Below are 19824 nucleotides of genomic sequence, written 5' to 3'. Positions count from 1 at the left end.
TCATGATTGATGGGTCCCACTGAATTTAACCAATCATGAGTCGCCACGTCACCCGCAAGGCATTTACCTGCGGGTAGCATCGACTCAACCCTTTCGAGCACATATAGAAAATATTCCAAAAAAATTAAAGACCAGAAAACAAAAGTTAATTATAGAAAAAAAAGGTTATAATCATGTCAATGGGAATCTACTGTTGTCTGTAAGGTACAATAAAATATAGAGAACTTGATTTTAATCTAATTCAGTTTTTTTACAAAAGACGCCAATGAATTTTTTGCATTTGATCAACTTGTGGTCCTTCTTCTGAAGTTGTAAATAAAGGCGCCGATATATGTAGCAGAGCAGATAAAGCTTTTGCTGGCTATATGGGAAATAAGCTTCTTGTTCTTGATGTGAATGGTTTGCTCGTAATGGCGGAACCAAGTTCAAGCCTACCTTTTTTTAAATTTTGTATATAAAAATTTTGAATAATTTTGGTTTAATTTGGTGGTAGTCGGGTAGTTCAATTCAAAATATTAAAGGATACGAAAGTTTAGAATTTTAACCCGGGTAAACTTAAAATCCTGGATCCGCCATTGGGCCTCGTTAACATATGATCGATCATCATATATACCTTATGATAATATATAGGAAAGTAGGTTAATATGACAAGTTAATTGTGATTGAATGTTGTAAATTACTGCTCAGTGAAACTTCTAACTTCGTTTACTAAATCTGTTTCAGTTTTTAAAAGACCCTATTTTGATGATTTTTTGAAGTTTTGCTTTGAGAGATTTAATGTTGGTGTCTGGACATCAAAAACAAGGGAGTGGACCTTTCTTACCTTTATACTCTTTTGTAAGGTGCTTTCAATTATTTGCAAGCTTTATTTTTCTCGGTGTTCCAGATGCTTCACTAACTACCATGAGTTGGGAAGAACACTGTCATCTTTCTGATTCTCCATTTAATTTGGTCCTTTGATCACTTTGATCATCTTTGGCCTTTGTTCTGTATTTATTGTTATTTTTTGAAATTTTGCTCTGTTTAATTCCTATATATGAATATATAGAAATGAGAGATCAGTGACTTTTTGTTTGTTTTAGATTTACGGATGGATGCTAATCTATGCTGAAACGAGAGTTCCAAGTTAATTTATAAAGATTAGTTCATAGCTATATTTTTCAGTGTGCATTGAATTAGAATTAGAATTTTGAGTGATTTGTAATATTGAAAAATTGTATATTCTTTTTTAATTTTAAAACGTTGTAATTGGTCCTGTTGTTAAAAGTCCGTTAAAAGACAACAGTTAAAAAACCGTTGTCTTTGAAAGAAAAGACAACAGATAAAATTCATTGTTATTGAGCATGCTTTTAACAACACCGTCAATTACATTAATAGTTTTAAACCTCCTACGACAACGTATTTTATTTGTTGTCTTTAGACCTTTTGCTTGTAGTATTGGAAACAAATGTGAAAATCTAAAATTAAAGTTGGTAGTGTTTGATAAATAAGTGTTTAGAGTGATTTTAACATGAACATTTTTTATTAGAATCACTTTTGGAGCATCATAATCACCATATGACTAGCTTTTGAATTTCAATTAAGTTAAGCATAACTAACACATAATTTGAGTTTAAGAAACACACAAAAGTGATTTTTTAAATCCAAAATACTAACAATCATTTTTTTCGTGACTGCAAACACTCCTAAATTATTGTAGCCCGAAAAATATAATTGAAATAATGAAGAAGAGTGAATTCAGATAAGCAAAATTCAAAATCAGTAAAGTAATTAGTCACTCTTCCTTGTTCGGAATTTGCAAACAGGATTATAGCAGGTGGCCTGAGATGCAGTCGCCCCTCGTCCCAATTTCAAAGTTTTGTTCGTCTATAATATCATGATGACATACTTAAAAATATTTGAACTATACCTTACTTACGTACTGTTTATAAAATTGTATAACTTAATATGTGATGGGTTTGAAATGCGCTCTTAAAATTTTATATATCCATACAAATAAGTCAAAAGAAATTGAAATTATTGACAGATTTGAGACGATACACAGAAATAGTCGAGTCGAAGGAACAAATTATCAAAGTTTGAATTTGGATGGATAAATTCCAAATATATTCAAATGTTTAAGTATTTATGCCACCTCATCAAAATAAATAAATCTAATCTTACCACACCTAAAACGTCGGACTCTAACATTATTATCTATGTAATGTAATTTTAATCCCAAGAATGATATATATACATTATATATATAATCATATTATTATGTATTCACTACATTCATGTTAATGTATATTTTTGGCGTATGATGTGGGACATGGACCAGCCAATATTACTTTTTGCGATTGCGGGGAGACAAATATACGTATTATATCAATTCTTGGCTGGAAATATCTCTGAACCTAGCTTGTTTCACTAGAATAGTGTGCCCATCGTATTTATCTTCCAACATGCATGCAAGAATGCCAGCTATGCTCACTCTCAAGCTGAACACGTGGCTCAATCCTCCTGGTGAGACAAGTGTCCTCACATTGGAATCCGCCAAATCACTACCCCGATCGCCTCTGCGACACGTGTCCCTCTAAATCACAAGCCAAGCGCCTCTTCGCAACCTGTGCGGACACTTCATCGATCCTACTATATGTTTCTGCTACATAATATGAACCAAAGAAGACATAATTATCACTATTTTATTATATTTTATTTTTTGTAATTGACATTTCTCTCCAAGATTTTCGTTTGGGATCCTCGATATATATAACCATGAAAGTTGAAGGCGGTAACTATATATGTTGACAAAAATTAATAATTTTTTTTTTGAAAAGAAAAAAAATAAGATATAGAAGGGCTGTCATTTCAAGTCAATCATTTTCCTTTTTGTGGGAAGTGATGAATTATTATTTTCTTTCGAACTCAAGTCCAGTGACTCAATTAATTTGGGTTCCATATTATTTAGTTATTTATTTGGACACTTTATTAAGATCCATAAATTTTTAAAAGCCCATAAAAAAGGTCCATAAATTCCTAAATGCCCATAAGAGGCTCAAGCCCATGAAACTTCCCGACTATCTATAAATAGCTCAAGTTCTCTCATTTTTAAGGTACACACTCTATAGTCACACGTTCTAGTTTTATAGAACTTTTATTAGACAAATACTGACTTGAGCGTCGGAGTGTCTTCGCCGGGCAACCCCGGCGCCACTCACTTTGCTTTGTGATGCATGTAACAACCCACGAAGTTCGGACTTTGAAACAGTTCGAGTATTGATCCGGCTATCCAGATCTCCACAAGTTACCCAAATGATCTTCAATCGGGTAATATCAATTTTTTGCTACATCATGAAGTATATATATATAAGCAATAATGAAGTGTACATACGATATCTAATATCGGTTTATAAGAAACCACGATAATTTTAGACAAATACCAATGCTTGCAAATGAGATTATCATAAACTAGGATTTGATAGTAGCGATATAAATACCAAAAAACATAAATATAGAGTTGATGTATAGTATTCATGAGTATATCTCTCTTGAGATAGATTGACCGACTATCTAATAGATGATATGCGTAAACTCATAAATTTAATTTGTAAAACCGTCTCATGTTTTAATATACCGTCCAATCATTGGGCCCCACAGGTGTATAATTTGGAGTGAGGTGAATGGTGGCGGGGATCGACACCAACAGCCTCAACTTGTGTAAACGACACGTTTCACTTGTTAACCATTGCTGACGCTTATGATCTGCGAGCGAACACCCCTCCTATAAAACACAATCTCCCACAATTTATGGTATTCAAATGAAATTGAAAAAGGGGAAAGAAAGGGGCTGATATTATATATATGATGGAGCCGGTGAAGAAGACGACCGTGGGGCGGTCCAGAAAGGGTTGCATGCGGGGCAAAGGCGGACCGGACAACGCGCTCTGCACCTACAGGGGAGTCCGCCAGCGGACTTGGGGAAAGTGGGTCGCCGAGATACGCGAGCCCAACCGCGGGGCCAGAGTATGGCTCGGGACTTTCAACACGTCACTGGAAGCCGCGCTTGCTTACGACGACGCGGCGCGGCGCCTCTACGGCTCCTGCGCGAAGCTCAACCTCCCGCCTCCTGCGGCGGATCACGGCAGCTCCGGCGGTGGAGAGCCCGTTAATCTTCCTGCCTTTTCTCCATGTGATCAGATGAAGGAAGATTTCTGGGTGCACGGTTGCCACTACGGAGATGAAGCTAATTGCTATGAATTGTGGGATACGCCGGCGGCGCCGTCTCTGCTTGATGAGAAGCAAGATTCGAGCTGGCCGGAGTTCCCACCTGAAAATAATAATCTTCCTCAATGGGAATGGACTATATCGGAAATTAAATTTCCCAGATTTTGATCATCTTCTAGTTAGCTTAGTTAGTTACCTAGATTAAATAAACTTCTTGGTTTCGAGTGTGTGATTTTGATCTCCTTTTTTTTTTGTTTGTTTGTTTTTGGACGAGACTGCTTGCGCTTACGGGTCACAATCGTTGTGGGAAATTGTACGTATGCAAAATCGAGCGCAATGTTCTTTTCATTGGCATGTCTTTTGCTCTCTATAAAAACGCAAAAATCGTTACACTCGATATAGTATGATTACGCATTATATTTTGGAAAATGCTACGTACAACACAACAAAATTATCCGTACATTTTGTTTGGAAGAAATCTCCCGTAATTGTATTTACGTAATTTTAAATACAATGTATAATCTAAAATGTAATCCGAGTCGTGGTGTAAATGTAGTATAACTTTTATATTTTAATTTCTCCCAACATGTTTTTTGGGGGATGCGGCTGTCTTTGATTAAAATTAATAGCATGCTTCTGTGGGTGCCTTAATTATAAGTACGTACTTCTTGGTGTGGTTTTTGGATCGATGTATAATCATATACTAAATCGGGTGTGTGATAAATACTGAATTAAGAAGCAGCTGGATTATTAGGATCGGACGCAGTTAAATTAGGTTAACTTCCCATGAATTCGCAACTTGACTATTCAAACTTCTAAATAAATCATAACTACACTATGATGATGATAACTTTTTAGAAGGTACATTATCAACGGTCATCTTAAAGAACCTCCAACGCCTTTCTTAATTTTTTGGCATTATTTATGGGGATAATAATTTTTTTTTTTCTATTAACTTTTTCGTTTTTCGATTTTGATGCATTAATTTTTCAAAGTTTGGTTTTGGTATATTAACTTTTAGTTTTTGGTTATTTTGGTCCAACTGTTGACATAACATCTAAAATTGTTCACGTGACATCGGAAAATGGTGACATGTTAAGCTTTCATGTCAGCAATTGGAAGAAGTGATTGTATATATTTAATAAAAAAATTTATAACTTACGGTATTCTGCCTAAATAGTAGACACAGGTAATAAATAAGAAAATAGCAATTAGACCAAAATAATCGAAAATTAAAAGTTAGTGTACAAAAATCAAACAATGAAAATTAATGGATCAAAACGAAAAAAATCATTTTCCCTTATTTATACATATAATTATTGACGACAGCAGTGAGTGAATTAAAATAGTTGAAAATTAAATATTAGTGTATTAAAATCAAAATCAAAAAATAATTAATTTTCTCATCAATAGCCGGACATTGTGTATATATTCGAAAACAATAACAATAAATTAATTTGTTTCGATAGAGCAAGACTCGAGGTTCGATTCATCATCAACATAAATTGTTTTTGTTATTTTTGCTATCATGTTTTCAAAAGGTACGATAGTGTGGAGACCAAATTGTCAGAACCGGTTTTGGGGTTTAATTTATCTTTTGGCACGTAATCGGATTATTCTAATCTTGAATCGATCTAAACAATTTCATTGGTGATTTTCTTTTAAAAAAATATTAAAGGTAAAATTACATTACGATAGTAAATTAAGTAGCCTTTTTTATATTCGCTATATTAAAAGGAAAAAAAGAGAGAAAGAAATACGATGGATTATACTGAAAATCCTAACTTGGCGGTGCAAATTAATTAAGGGACACGACTTTATGTTAATTGAATTAATTCCGTCCTCGGGATCATGTTATTGTTCGCCTTATTTTAGATTTTGGGTCCCATCAATTAAGAATATTAACCTAGAAGTGACCACAAATTAAACTATAAATCATAATGAGAGAGCCTGCCATGTGATCACAGTCTTCAAATCTTTTATGTAAATACATATATGACTTGGTAATAATATAGCAAATAATTTTTTTTTAAAAAAAATGGAAAGTATTATTGTCATTCAAAGTTCAAACATCCTAATTTATAGATCATTCAACCCTTGCAAATTTTAATAAATTGAGGGTGAAAGACAGATGATCAACATAATCATTAATTAGACAAAATAGCCTCAAAATTTGATTCACTTTGCAAATAGAATTGGTACTTGTGTTTCCCTTTTTCTTGGACAATTAGAACACGATTAAAGTATATACATATATGAGAAAATTGTGTGTTATAAATTTATGTAAGTGAATTATTGAAAGAAATATATATTTGAAAAAATAAATTAGTTTAATCTGAGGATGCTTTAAATAATCAGAAGTTCAGAACCATAGGTGAAAAGTAATTGATACGAGTCATTAATAACAGTAGAAACAGTGGAAACTCTAAGATTCGAAATATATAACTATTAAAATCATCCAAGTAAATGTAACGAGTTTCATAATTTTGGAATTCAAGTTATTTGCAATATTATTCAAATCTTCAAGTCAAAAGAGATCCTAAAATACACTATGGTTACAATGCTTTTGTGAGCTAAGAGTTATGACCATTCTTTGCCTTTTAACCTACTAATAATAATTGCAACTGCCCATTATTAGCTGGAACTTGTTCGCTTCATTGCATATATATATCAGCCATCCATTTTGCACCAATTCAAGCACAAATACAATTGATCTCCTAGAATAATTCATTAATCTTCTCTATTTTTCGCGTCCATATATCTAGCTATTAACTGATATATTATTATTTTGTGCTTCAATGAAAATGGTCAATTTAATGAACAACATCAAAAGTCTTATTGTTTTGGCACTGGTTTTGGCACTAGGAAATCTGGCCAATTTCGCAGAAGCAAAGGCATTCTTTGTATTCGGAGACTCGTTGGTGGACAATGGCAACAACAACTACCTGCTCACCACCGCAAGGGCCGACGCACCGCCGTACGGCATCGACTACCCTTCTCATACACCCACCGGACGCTTCTCCAATGGCCTCAATATCCCTGATATAATCAGTAAAGCTCTTCATTTGGCTATATTTACTTTCAGTTGACTTTTTCATTTACTTTTTTTTTTTTACCTTTCTTTTATACGTTGACCAAAAAATTATCATCATGCATGACATTTATTTCTTCCATTTCAAATATAAAGATCACATTTACTTTTTCATTTCCCAAATATATAATCTAATAATATCTATATTTAATATTATTTCCTTTATACTTTCATCAATCAACTCGTATTTATTAATTAGTACGTTAATTAGGCGAAAAGATGGGCTGGGAAGCCACGTTGCCGTACCTGAGTCCCGAGCTTAGGCGCCAAAAATTACTAATCGGGGCCAATTTTGCATCCGCTGGAGTTGGGGTACTTAATGACACTGGCATTCAGTTCGTAAGTTTCCATTATTATTTTGACGTGCCACTAATTATATATAATTTTGATTAAATAAAGCTTAATATATACATATTAATTTATACATGCAGGTGAATATAATTCGGATTTATCAACAGCTGAATAATTTTAAACAGTACCAGCAAAGGGTGAGTGCACTCATTGGAGAGGATGATACCCGTAAACTAGTGAAAGAATCGCTTGTTTTGATTACTTTGGGAGGCAATGATTTTGTGAACAATTATTATTTGGTGCCATATTCCGTCAGATCTCTTCAATACCCTCTCCCACAATACGTCCCATTTGTCATCTCCGAGTACAAGAAAGTGTTACATGTGAGAATCATATATATAAATTTTATATATCCTTTTTTTTTTTTATAAATATCGATTATCGAGTTTATTTTAAAATAATTGTTTCGATACCGTCGGCATACCAATGCAGAGGCTGTATCATCTTGGAGCTCGGAGGGTTTTGGTCACGGGGACGGGACCATTAGGGTGCGTGCCCGCAGAATTGGCACAACATAGCGTGAATGGCGAATGCGCGGAAGAATTACAGCTCGCGGCGTCGCTCTTCAACCCCCAACTGGTTCAAATGCTAGATCAACTCAATCAAAATATTGGAGATAATGTCTTTATTGCTGCTAACACCAACCAAATGCACATGGATTTCATTTCCAATCCTCAAGATTTTGGTATATAATTTAATTAGCTCCCATGCATTTTATTGAAATGGTTCACATAACACAATGTTACATGGATTTTTAAAGTTTTTTTTATCTCACTGTTTCGTATTGTGTGGTAGGTTTTACGACATCGAAGATAGCTTGTTGTGGGCAAGGCCCATATAATGGAATTGGGCTTTGTACTCCTTTTTCTAACTTGTGTCCAAATAGAGATGAATATGTGTTTTGGGATCCGTTTCATCCAACGGAACGGGCCAACAGACTCATAGTCCAGCAGATATTGTCTGGGACCAATACTTACATGCACCCAATGAATCTGAGTTCTATCATGGCCTTGGATTCCAAGGCTTAAGCGATATTGATCCGATCTCTTAGAAAAGAGAGATAAGAAGAATGAATCTCAATTACTTGTACTTTGTGTTCGTTTTCATGTACTTTGACGAGCTCTAATTGTATCTCAATGTAATGTTTTTTATTTTTATTTTAAAGAAGAAATGAAAAATTAGTTGCGTACAAACTTCATAAAAAATTATGCAGATGTAAGGCGTCTTTTTAGCTTGGAAAGTGGAAACCATAGTGTTTTTCTGGGGTTGACTTTGTCTTTTTGACAATTGTGAGTCTGCATGTGACGTCTTATATAATGTTAAATGAATTTAAAAATATAACCATATGAATACGATTAATTAAGTCGATTTAATTTTTATAATTCGAAGCTCGAGCGACCCAGACTACAGACATAAAATTTATTCCCCCGTCTCAAATATAAATGTCACATTTCCTTTGTCATTGGTCTCAAGTACGCTTTTAATTTAGTAATCTATTCCAGTATCTATATTGATTACATCATCAATCTCAATTATATAAAATCGTGTTTTCTTTTTCTTCTTAAATATATAGATTTATACCATTTTTAGCAATATTTTTCAATTGTTTTACTAACATACCCCTAAGTTTTGAAAAAAATATGCAACTATTTTTTGAGTGACTTTGATAGGGAAATAATAGGAAATTTGTATGTACATTTACATTTCGTTGATGTTTCTTCACGTGTTTTTTTAACAAACAAGCATATATAATTGTAATAGAGGTGATATTATTTTCTCTATTTTTTGTCAATCTACCCATATTAATTAAATACATTACTTCCAACAATTTTTAATACTATTGCCGTCTAAAATATAGATTTGTTTGTTTTCACATAGATTAAGCAAATCATTGGAAAAACATATTTAAATACAAACTTCCTATTATATATATATATATATATATAACAATTTTGCTATCCTGCCCACTCACCGTGCCCACCATGAGGTGACACTCAACTATTGGATGTGATGAATTGTGCGTCCAATAGTTGAGTGTCATCTCATGGTGGGCCCATTATATGGGCACAATGGGTGGGCAGGATAAAAAAACTCTCTCTCTATATATAGTAATGATCACCTGCACCCTAGGGTGCAAAGTTTTTCGTGTGCGATCACTAAAACCCGATATTTTTTTTTACACTAAAATCCGGCACACAAAAAACCCTGCACCCTAGGGTGCATGTGATCAAAATTATATATATATATTTTATTCGAAAAATAATTCCACGTTTTTCAAATTTAGTTAATATGAGTATAGTAGTAAAATAAATAATAAATACAACTAAATGTAAAAACAAAAAAATCCTATATATATATGAAGGAGGGAGTATCATACTAGTATAGTTGCAAGCACACAATATGTGTGAAAAATAAAATTATTTTTATGTGTAGATAAAAATTAAATATTAATTTAATAGATAATTAATTTTTTAAAATATTATTTCAAAAATAACTACCTACAAAACATCCTTGCTCATAACATAGCGCGTTTTGCTGCTGCTTCTTCTTTTTCTTCTTCTTCTTTTTTTCTTACCTTAGGAGAACGAGATTTATCTGATTTGGTTAGAAAATTTATAATATGACATTTTGATATTAATGAGAATTACAAGTTTTCTAGTCAAAAAAATATCTTTTAAATAGATTAAAAAATGTTTGGAAAAATAAATTTTGTAAACAATTTCCCATTTCGTCCTTATTTAATGAAGAATTTGAATAGAATAATTGTACAAGTTGTTAATTATAATATTCATTTAATAGATGTAAATTGATAAAAGAGTAAGAAATATAACATTAAAGTAGTGTTACAATTGCTTACTACGTAAATATGAAAACTAAACTTTATATCTAGGACCGATCGATTGAAAAAGAAAATGCTGTGTAAATAAGGTGTGTCTAAAGTATATCATGAAACAAAGCAATTATGGTATTAATAACCCCACACAAACAGAACAGCTAGCTAAGGTTATACAAGAAAGGGAAAAATATGAGAGTCATGAGTTTTGGAGAAAAAATTAATGGCGGAGATTGTGTGTTGGCAGAGACAGGTGCGTATAATCAAGTAAGTGTAATAAATACGAGGAGAAAGGGTTGGTTTGGAGGATTTATTACCACTGTAAATGTAATTATACTTAAATTCTGTGCCTTTTTCTTCCCATTGTTCTTCTTACTCATTCAGAATCTTTCCTCTCCTGTCTCAGATTTTCGTAGCGCTTAACTTCCTTTGTCTGTAAAAACCAAAACTTTTAAAGACACGTACATGCATATACATACATACATACATGCAGCCACACATGCATATCATGTAAAAAAGTGTGTGTGTGTGTAATATTATTATTATCACTGCATGCAGGTAATGATGATGTTGCATGATCTGGATGTGTGTGCAGTGCACCTCTCAGCTTAATCTTAATTGTCTTCCACCAACCTCTACTTAATTCCTCTGCAACTCTCTTCTCTCTCTCACTTTCACTCATAGCGTGTGTATGTATATATCCATGTGCATACATTGAATCGCAGCTGGCGGACAAGATATTTAATTTGTCATGGATCGATCTTTTTGTGCCTGTGTATATATAATATATATATATATATTCGAAATCATTAGTGTATTTTTGTTCTTTTTTCCTCCAAAAAATTACTGGGTATTGTGTGTGACCCTGTGAAAATATGTTATTTGTGTTTATGATGGGAAGAATTGGATAGAGGTCATTTTCAAAGTTTAATTTTGTGTTTGGCTGTTTTAGGGTTTGAAGAGGAGAGCGTGGACTGGGAAGAGTGTCCGTTTCTACCCAGTTATATATATCTGGTTTCTGATCAATTTTTTTACTGGTTTTGATTTCTTTCTTTCTTTCTTTCTTTCTTTGTTCTCTCGATTAGTATACACTGAATGAAATGGGTACTACTGTTTGTGTAAGCAAATTTGGCGGGTCTTTTTCCATTTTTCTTGCTTATCATGTTCTGCTTTTGGCATCCTTTCTTCTCATTTTCTCGGAGAAGTCTTTTGCCATTTCCAGTAAGGATCATTTGAAGCACACAAAATACATGAGACAAGTTAGTAATCTGAGGCTTGGAAGGATTCAGAGGCATTTGGACAAGATTAATAAGCCTCCTGTTTTCACTATTCAGGTCTCTCTCTCTCTCTTTCTCTCTTTATATTTTTTGAGATTGTATGTGTGTGTGGAGTTTTTCAGTACTTGGACGTTGGTTTTCTCTTGATAAATTTCAGAGCCCAGATGGAGACATTATCGACTGTGTGCATAAAAGAAAACAGCCTGCTTTGGATCATCCACTTCTTAAGAATCACAAGATCCAGGTATATATACACAAACATCAGTTAACTAATTTAACTCAAGTACTAGCTCAAAATTTGTCTCTTTGTGAATATAATGTGACTCTCTTTCACACACAAAAATCCAATAAAGTACTTGTACGTGGGAGTTCACGTCCAGGATGAGCATGATCAGTATTTTTAGAATCCTAATTAAATAAATAAATAACAACTCACACACATATATATAAATACAGAGAGTTCGGCCAGAAATGCCAAAGAATATGATGAAAATGGGCAAAACACAAGGAGTATTGGCGCCTCACAAGATTAATATAAACAAAACCAGTAGTCGTGTAATTGGTACGGCCGGAAGATTAAAGACCAAAGGCCTTAAATGGCAATTGTGGCATCAAAAGGGGGAAAAGTGCCCCAAAGGAACAGTACCCATCAGGCGAAGCACGGTCCACGATGTGTTGAGGGCTAAGTCTTTATACCACTACGGCAAGAAACTAACCAAATCGCCGCTCGTCCTTTCTTCCCCGCGCCGGTTCGACGTGCCCGATGTCGTTAGCGGTAACGGCCACGAGGTCTCTTCTCAACTTCTCATTCACCATATATATTATGTATATGCACGTAACACATATCGACTTTAATTTACCAAATATAATATATATATGTCCGAATTAATAATTATATATATTTTTGTTTGAAATGAAATTATAACTAGCATGCTATAGCGTACACAAAACCATCAGAAGAGATATATGGGGCAAAAGCGACCATTAACGTGTGGAATCCATCCATAGAATTGGTGAACGAGTTCAGTCTCTCTCAGATTTGGGTTCTCTCTGGATCCTTTAATGGTTCAGAACTCAACAGCATTGAAGCTGGTTGGCAGGTACGTACTAATCTTTCACAGGACTCAAATTAAATCTTAAGTATTTAGAATTAATGTTTGTTTTAGAATGTTAATGGTTGTACTTATGAGTCAGGTTAGTCCAGAGTTGTATGGTGACAACAGGCCAAGATTATTCACTTATTGGACGGTAACTTCTCTAATTTATTTTTATGCCATGGGTTAATTTTAATTTACATTATCATCTTAATTTCTTCAAGTAAAATTATTATTGATTTTTCGATTATTATCGTTGGTTGATATTAAAAAGAGACAGATTTATTTATAAATTAATGATCTTCACTTCATTGTCTATGTATAAGAGTATTTAATTCTTGCATTTAAATTTATGTATGTTTAGTTCACATTGATTGTGCTACCGCGGCATGATCTTGTTAGATATGCTCTAGCAATCATTGAGTATTATTTAATTTATTTATTTTAAATTACATAAATTTTTTGAGTTGAAGTAGCTAGTTGTTAAAATTAGGTTTTAAACTCTACACTTCGTCTTATATGTAAGACTTTGATGATAAATAAGTTACTCTGCATTTTACATTATAGAATTCTATAGCTCCTAATCTTAGATAATATATTTAAATTTTTTATATGATATTTTTTAGAAATTAAACTTGGACCTAACTCACCTCAAAAGTTAGCTCAAGAGGTGAGGTTTGCCCTTGTTCATATAAAGAGTACCAACACATCCCTCTCACGCCCAGGAATGAAACGACTGGAACGTGGATATATTAAATGGGTGACCAACTATGGGACGGGTGAGACCAACTATGGGCCGTCCAACACATAACGGGAACCCGAGCTTTGATACCATATTAAAAATTAAACTTGAATCTAATTCACCTCAAAAGCTAGCTCAAGAGGTGAGGTTTGCCCTTGTTCATATAAAGAGGTCCAGGTTATTTAGCCAACCTATGTGGGACATAAATCAATACACCAACACACCATTCTCACGCCCAGGAATGAAACGACTGGAGTATGGATATATTAAATGGGTGATCAACTATGGGACGGGCGAGGCCAACTATGGGCCGTCCAACACATAACGGGAACCCGGGCTTTGATACCATGTTAAAAATTAAACTTCGACCTAACTCACCTCAAAAGTTTGCTCAAGAGGTGAGGTTTGCCCTTGTTCATATAAAGAGGTTCAGGTTATTTAGCCAACCTATGTGTGACATAAATCAATACACCAACAATATCTTTCATCTTCAACTCGATCCCACCAACTAATTTCTTTACTTAGGAGAAAAGTTTTCTTCAACCTTCCTAGCTCGCCCATTATAAACATTTACCAAAGGGGAATAAAATATTTGTTGATTAAAAGAGGGTCCAAGCACATCAAGATTTATAAATAAAGAGCACATTAACCATGAAAAGTGACTATTCATCTTCCACAACATGAATGTTGGTGGTCCAAATTATTACAATATTAGTAAGAATACATGATATTATATTATATTCTGGGATCTCATTCAAATTAAATTCTCACTATATAAATTCTAGCATGCATGACAAGTCAAAATTATAAACTGAAGAATATATCTTGGAAAACAGAAAATTCATTAATAAGTGGGACACCAATTATTTTCCCCCTACTATACTATTCTTCTGACTTTGACATTCATTAAAACTGTATTTATATTTGCAGTACGTTGTCTCTAGGTACCTATATGTTTATGGTCCACATAGTACATTGTTAGATATTACATTGATGAGAAATTATCTTTAAATCTTCAAAAATTTGAATTCTATAATTTAAAACTGGTGATTGTTATAATTTTTTTCATGTCTCAATTTGCAGAGCGATGCATATCAAGCGACGGGGTGTTACAATCTTCTATGCTCGGGTTTCGTGCAAACAAACAATCGAATAGCGATCGGAGCTGCCATATCTCCCGTGTCCGCTGTCAACGGAGACCAATACGACATCACCATCCTCGTGTGGAAGGTGTAGGATCGAAAACAAAGTTATATATAAATCTTGTCGATTAGAAGTAGTGAATAAATTTTAACTTAACTTCCTTTGTGATCAATTCATCGTCCAGGATCCAAAACTGGGCCATTGGTGGATGGGCTTTGGAGACAGCACATTGGTGGGCTACTGGCCTGCTGAGATTTTCACCCACTTATCGGACCGGGCCACGATGGTGGAATGGGGAGGAGAGATTGTGAACTCACGGGCCGAAGATGAGCACACGTCTACTCAAATGGGCTCGGGCCATTTCGCTGATGATGGGTTTGGTCGAGCGAGCTATTTCAGAAATCTTGAGATCGTGGACTCGGACAACAGCCTAAGCTCGGCCCAAGAGATCACAACACTAGCTGAAAACACAAATTGTTACAATATCAAGAGCTCGTACAACAATGATTGGGGCACATATTTCTACTATGGTGGGCCAGGGAAAAGTGAAAATTGCCCATGATTACCAAATTAATTAATTTTTTTCCTTTTTTATTTTAAAACTAATTGTGTTGGCCAATTCTTTGTTAGTGGTTGAGAGTGTGGAATTATGTAATTTCCTTCCAAAAACATTTCCACTAAGTGTTTTGTGGCAAAATTTGTATTGGAACAATATATTTATTGGTGAGTTTTGATATAGTGAGCAATCATCATGTTCATTTATGTGAACATCACTGACGTGCCATCATCTATATCCCAACAGGTGAATGTCACATGCATTATGTTGATGCGGTGCTCACATAAGTGCTCATGATAGTTGCTCAGCATATCAAAACTCATATATTGGCAGTGTAAATCGTACTTCAATTCCATGTTGTAAGGGAAAAGGGGTTGCACATAAACAGTTTGAGATGTTGTCACAAAGTGTTGACAACACCTACAATAACACCTTGAGTAATTTGCAGCAGAATATAAATAAAGCATAAATAAAATAAACAAGCAACCATATAAATAGACTCAATGATTTAAGCAAGAGTATAAAATACTCTTGCAGCGCCTCAGGGCAAAACTTCACTAGAAAACTTTCAAAGAGTTTTACAAACCTTAACACTAGTGATTATTGTAAAATTCAATTTCTCAAACCAAGTGAGAAAATAAATAGTAAACGTTCTCCTAAAAGCATTCTATATGAAATAGAATAACGAAAACACAGTAAGGAAAAAAACAATGTTAAAGCCAAAATCACACGAGCAACACTCTTCTTGATCTCCAATCTTCAAGTGTTCTACACGGCTTCAAGTTGTCACAGCTTCAACTAAACTTCAGAGAGATCTTCAGCTTTCACACAATGTACGTACTTAGGTTCTCACGTTTTTTTCTTTATTAATATCTCTTCCTTGTGTACGCCTATCTCAAAATAAATAGACCAAGAATCCTTCTTCAATATATTTTCTTGTAGACATAGGATTCTAGATCTTGTTTCTTTTTTATCAAGTCAAATCTACATAGTAAAGAAATTAAATCATTAGAGATAAGATAATAAATATTATGATAAACTTAATCATATCTCAAATCAAGTTATTAAATGAAATAAATAACATATATAAAATTATTTCATGTCCAAGAAAGACAAAAGATATTAAATAAAATCTTTTTCAAAATATGATGATTTTAAGGAATAAAATATTCCTTTCAATCTCCCCCTTTTTGCCTTTCTGGACAAAACACATTTAATTCATAAACAGATCAACTAAACTCCCCCTTAATCAAAACTCCCCCTGAATAGATTCTCCCCCTAAGTATATCAAGAGGTGTTGTCGCAAGATGTTGGCAACATCTAGCTATGACACCTTAAATCAGAAACAATAAGAGCAAGGAGAAACACAAACAAGAAATCATATCAGAGTTAACACCAGAAAAAGACAGTTTTGATTATGATCAGAGAACAAAAACAATACTAAACAAATAAACAAAAAAAATCAAACTAAACTAGCAAAACCAAAAAGAAAACTAAAAACTAAGATTAAAATTGATTTCTCTCGGATTCAGCTTCTTCTGTTTCATTTTCTTCTTCCCCTTTTTGTTCAGAAGGGCCATCTTCACTTAAAAGAGACTCATAGTGAGCCTTTAACCCTTCGTAATAGGCTAGATCAGCCTTAGCCTGTGCAATCTTTTGCTCAGCATGCACCAATTGGGCTTGAAAAAAAATTAGAATCAATGTTCTGCGCAGCAATGGGGGGTACAAAAATTTCAGTGGCAGAGGGGGTGTAGGCAACACCAGCCACAACACCTGCAACAACACCTGATTCAGACCAAGGTAGGTCTAACTTTCTGTTGCCTCTGAGTAATGCAGGTGCTATCTTCAGCAGTTCTCCTGGTTCAATAAGAGCCTCATCATCATCTTTCTCAATCTCTTGAGACATCAACTTATAATAGATGAGGGATGGATAAGGCAGCTTCAATGTTGGTTGTGCACAGTCTGCAAAGGCCATGACTGTGTCAAACACAAGTCGACCATAGTTGAAATTGCTTCCTGTGCCAATGGCGTACAATACTGGAGCCTGATGCTTGGTAACAACAGTGGAATTTCCAGATGGAGTCCATGTCTTGACAGCGGTCTTGTGTAGAACAGAGTTGAAGGAGGTGAGTTTGGCAGCCTGCAACTTCTTAGGGTGTGAGGGAAAAACAGTGACTTGACCACCTGTAATAACAGAGGCCATGTCATCCATAGAAGGTAGTGCAACATCATCACAGGTAAGAGTATGGAGGAATCCATTTATCATCGCAGGACTGAAGGCAAAAATCTGTCCACGCACATACACCTTTCCATACTTTACATATCGCGGATCCTTCACAGATTCAGTCAAATTACAGTAGAATTCTCGAATAATTTCTCTGCAATACGGACCAGCAGTAGAGACGGTGGCCAGCAGATTTCTCACCTCAAAGAATTTGACCAAATTTTGAGCTCCATTGCTCTCCACATCAATATTACGTTCATCAAGGAACTCACGATCAGAATACTTATGTAACACCCGGTATTTTTAATTACATAAATCCGCCTGCATAATTAGGATATTTAATTATTTAAAAATTATGATTTATGGGTTAAATAATTATGTGAATTATTTATGCATGATTTAATTTATTTTTAAGCATTTAACCCATAATTAGTGATTTTTATGATTTTTTTGTATTTTTATTAGTTAATCGCGTAGACGGGACCGTGGACGGACGAGATGACAACTTTCCACCCAAATTATTTTATGAGCCTATTTAGAGCCTTAAAATATTATTTTGAGTTTTATTATCTCAAAATTTTAAGTATTTAATTTTATTTAATTTTAGGGGTCATTTTTATCCAAAATTAGTCAAGATAATGACTTTTAATCACTTTTAAAAATTTCCTTAATTTTAATTTCGGGATTTTCATTAATGTTTCAGATTTTTTTTTTAAAGATTTCTTTTAGAGTTTTAGTTAAGTTATATTTTATATATATTATATCCTTAATTATATATTTAGTTACCCTATTTTCTAATAAACTAAAACCTAAACCTATCCCTACCTCCCACGTTTTTCTTCCACTCAGCCGACACCCACCTCCATCTTCTTCATCATCGGCCATCACCATCCAAGAAGCTTTAGACGTGAGTTTTCTAGCTCGAAGGCATTCCGTCGTCGCCCCGTCGTCCCGAAGCCCGTCGTACACGTTTTTAGCTCTATCAATCGGTGTTAAGGCATGATTTTCTTTCCTTTTTAATCCTATATCAGTGTATGTATGTGTGTGGGTGTGTAGCACCGAGACTCATTATCTTTTTGACAGCAAGTTTCGAATTCCTTCCCTTAAACTCTCGGTTTTGACTTCATGATGTTCATACTCACGTTTTTCATGTCCATGGCTAGGTGGGCTGCTGGTCCATGGTTAGAAGGGTTCCTTGGGGTCCCTAGGGTCGAGTGGTAGGGTCGGACAAGGGCTGGAATGGGCTAGGATCGGCCTGGTTCGAATTGAACCATGACTGCCGATTTTCTGCACAGATTAGGGTTTTGGGTTGCAGGGCTTCGGTTCAGTGGTTGGACGTGCATGGGGTCGGGGGCTTGGTGGAGTTCGAACCGGCAGGACCCTGGGGAAGTCCTGCCGGCGGAGCTCCGGCCGGTCGTGGCCGGAGCAGGGCGGCAGCAGGCGTTGAAGGCCTGCTGCCCAAGCCTCGGCGGCCGAGAGGGATAGGTAGGCTAGGGTTTCGGATTTAGGGTTGCAAGGTGGTTCCGGGCCGGGTCTTGGGTCCGGGTCGGGTCTGGAAAGTCGTGGGTTAAGTTAGTTGGGTCCGGGTCCGGGTTATTTTAATTGGGCTCGGGTATTTTTATTTTTAAGATTTTAAGTTAATTAGGAGTTAAATGGGCTAATTAAATTCCCAAAAATTTAATTAGTACCATTTAATTTATTTGGGCTCCATTAAATTATTTTGGGTTAATTTAATTATTTTTGGGCTTTTATTAATTTTTATTTAAATTTTTAAGTTGGCCAGAAATTTTTATGGGCTTGGGAGCCCATGAAAGTTATTGGGCCTGTTATTGGGCTTTTGGGCCCATTGGGCCAGGGATAGTGTTATTGGGCCTAAGTTAGTCTTAATGGGCTTTGGTTGATTTATTGGGCCTAGAAAAGTAGTTAATGGGCTTGTATGTCTAGGGCCAGCAGTTGAATCAAACCATGAGAAATTGCATGTGTCCTGAGTTTATATTTAATTATTTTATGCATGAAAAGTTATTTGAATATTTATATGATATTAGGAAATAAATTAAATATAAATGAAGGACACACAATTTATTTAAAGTACATGCATTCATGAAATCAATTTTTATGCTATGATTTAATTTCTATGGTTGAGCAAATAAAATATTTTAGGTGGAAATTGAAGTAGTGTGACCATTTATGTATGGGCAGTTTCTGCCATTTATGTATGGGCAGTTTTCTGCCATTTATGTATGGGTGGTTCGCCACCAGCCTCGTACGATGGTTTCTTAGACTGATCAGTCGCACTATGGGTCACAC

The 19824-nt window shown here is 34.8% G+C and overlaps 4 protein-coding genes across 4 annotated transcripts; 3 read left to right on the top strand and 1 right to left on the bottom strand.

The window, feature by feature from the left end:
• The first annotated feature begins 3846 nt into the window (after positions 1 to 3846).
• Positions 3847 to 4374, top strand: LOC140861826 (dehydration-responsive element-binding protein 2A-like). Its single transcript, XM_073264830.1, has one exon. It carries the CDS (start codon positions 3847 to 3849, stop codon positions 4372 to 4374), a length of 528 nt encoding a protein of 175 aa, XP_073120931.1.
• Positions 4375 to 6940: 2566 nt separating this feature from the next.
• Positions 6941 to 8721, top strand: LOC140894772 (GDSL esterase/lipase At5g33370-like). Its single transcript, XM_073303384.1, has 5 exons — positions 6941 to 7257; positions 7509 to 7636; positions 7729 to 7971; positions 8081 to 8333; positions 8444 to 8721. The coding sequence occupies exons 1-5, from the start codon at positions 7005 to 7007 to the stop codon at positions 8674 to 8676; spliced, it is 1110 nt and encodes a 369-aa protein (XP_073159485.1). The 5' UTR covers positions 6941 to 7004; the 3' UTR covers positions 8677 to 8721.
• A 2141-nt stretch (positions 8722 to 10862) lies between these two features.
• On the top strand, positions 10863 to 15609 carry LOC140864766 (protein neprosin-like). The gene is made up of 8 exons (XM_073269112.1): positions 10863 to 11039; positions 11434 to 11815; positions 11916 to 12002; positions 12215 to 12547; positions 12688 to 12858; positions 12953 to 13006; positions 14678 to 14824; positions 14922 to 15609. Exons 2-8 carry the CDS (start codon positions 11582 to 11584, stop codon positions 15297 to 15299), a joined length of 1404 nt encoding a protein of 467 aa, XP_073125213.1. The 5' UTR covers positions 10863 to 11039; positions 11434 to 11581; the 3' UTR covers positions 15300 to 15609.
• Positions 15610 to 16799: 1190 nt separating this feature from the next.
• LOC140861825 (uncharacterized) lies at positions 16800 to 18402 on the bottom strand. The gene is made up of 3 exons (XM_073264829.1): positions 18343 to 18402; positions 17067 to 17799; positions 16800 to 16972 (listed from the first exon to the last, which is right to left on the bottom strand). Exons 1-3 carry the CDS (start codon positions 18400 to 18402, stop codon positions 16800 to 16802), a joined length of 966 nt encoding a protein of 321 aa, XP_073120930.1.
• Between the last annotated feature and the right edge of the window lie 1422 nt (positions 18403 to 19824).

This window comes from Henckelia pumila, chromosome 4, assembly GCF_033568475.1.
Source record: "Henckelia pumila isolate YLH828 chromosome 4, ASM3356847v2, whole genome shotgun sequence".
Classification (NCBI taxonomy): Eukaryota; Viridiplantae; Streptophyta; class Magnoliopsida; order Lamiales; family Gesneriaceae; genus Henckelia; species Henckelia pumila.
The sequence above is the reverse complement of the archived record's forward strand: the minus strand, read 5'-3'. Positions and strand labels throughout refer to the sequence as shown.

What these genes read in the sequence shown, in the direction of transcription:
- LOC140861825 (XM_073264829.1), bottom strand. Translation starts at nt 18,402, where the DNA reads ATGGCCGATGATGAAGAAGATGGAGGTGGGTGTCGGCTGAGTGGAAGA. An exon ending in GTGGAAGAAAAACGTGGGAG is followed by an intron (nt 17,800 to 18,342) that starts GTAGGGATAGGT and finishes GTGTTACATAAG; the next exon opens with TATTCTGATCGTGAGTTCCT. An exon ending in TGAATCAGGTGTTGTTGCAG is followed by an intron (nt 16,973 to 17,066) that starts GTGTTGTGGCTG and finishes TTTTTTTTCAAG; the next exon opens with CCCAATTGGTGCATGCTGAG.
- LOC140861826 (XM_073264830.1), top strand. Translation starts at nt 3,847, where the DNA reads ATGGAGCCGGTGAAGAAGACGACCGTGGGGCGGTCCAGAAAGGGTTGC.
- LOC140894772 (XM_073303384.1), top strand. Translation starts at nt 7,005, where the DNA reads ATGAAAATGGTCAATTTAATGAACAACATCAAAAGTCTTATTGTTTTG. An exon ending in CAATATCCCTGATATAATCA is followed by an intron (nt 7,258 to 7,508) that starts GTAAAGCTCTTC and finishes TACGTTAATTAG; the next exon opens with GCGAAAAGATGGGCTGGGAA. An exon ending in AGTACAAGAAAGTGTTACAT is followed by an intron (nt 7,972 to 8,080) that starts GTGAGAATCATA and finishes ATACCAATGCAG; the next exon opens with AGGCTGTATCATCTTGGAGC.
- LOC140864766 (XM_073269112.1), top strand. Translation starts at nt 11,582, where the DNA reads ATGGGTACTACTGTTTGTGTAAGCAAATTTGGCGGGTCTTTTTCCATT. An exon ending in TTAGCGGTAACGGCCACGAG is followed by an intron (nt 12,548 to 12,687) that starts GTCTCTTCTCAA and finishes AATTATAACTAG; the next exon opens with CATGCTATAGCGTACACAAA. An exon ending in GATTATTCACTTATTGGACG is followed by an intron (nt 13,007 to 14,677) that starts GTAACTTCTCTA and finishes CTCAATTTGCAG; the next exon opens with AGCGATGCATATCAAGCGAC.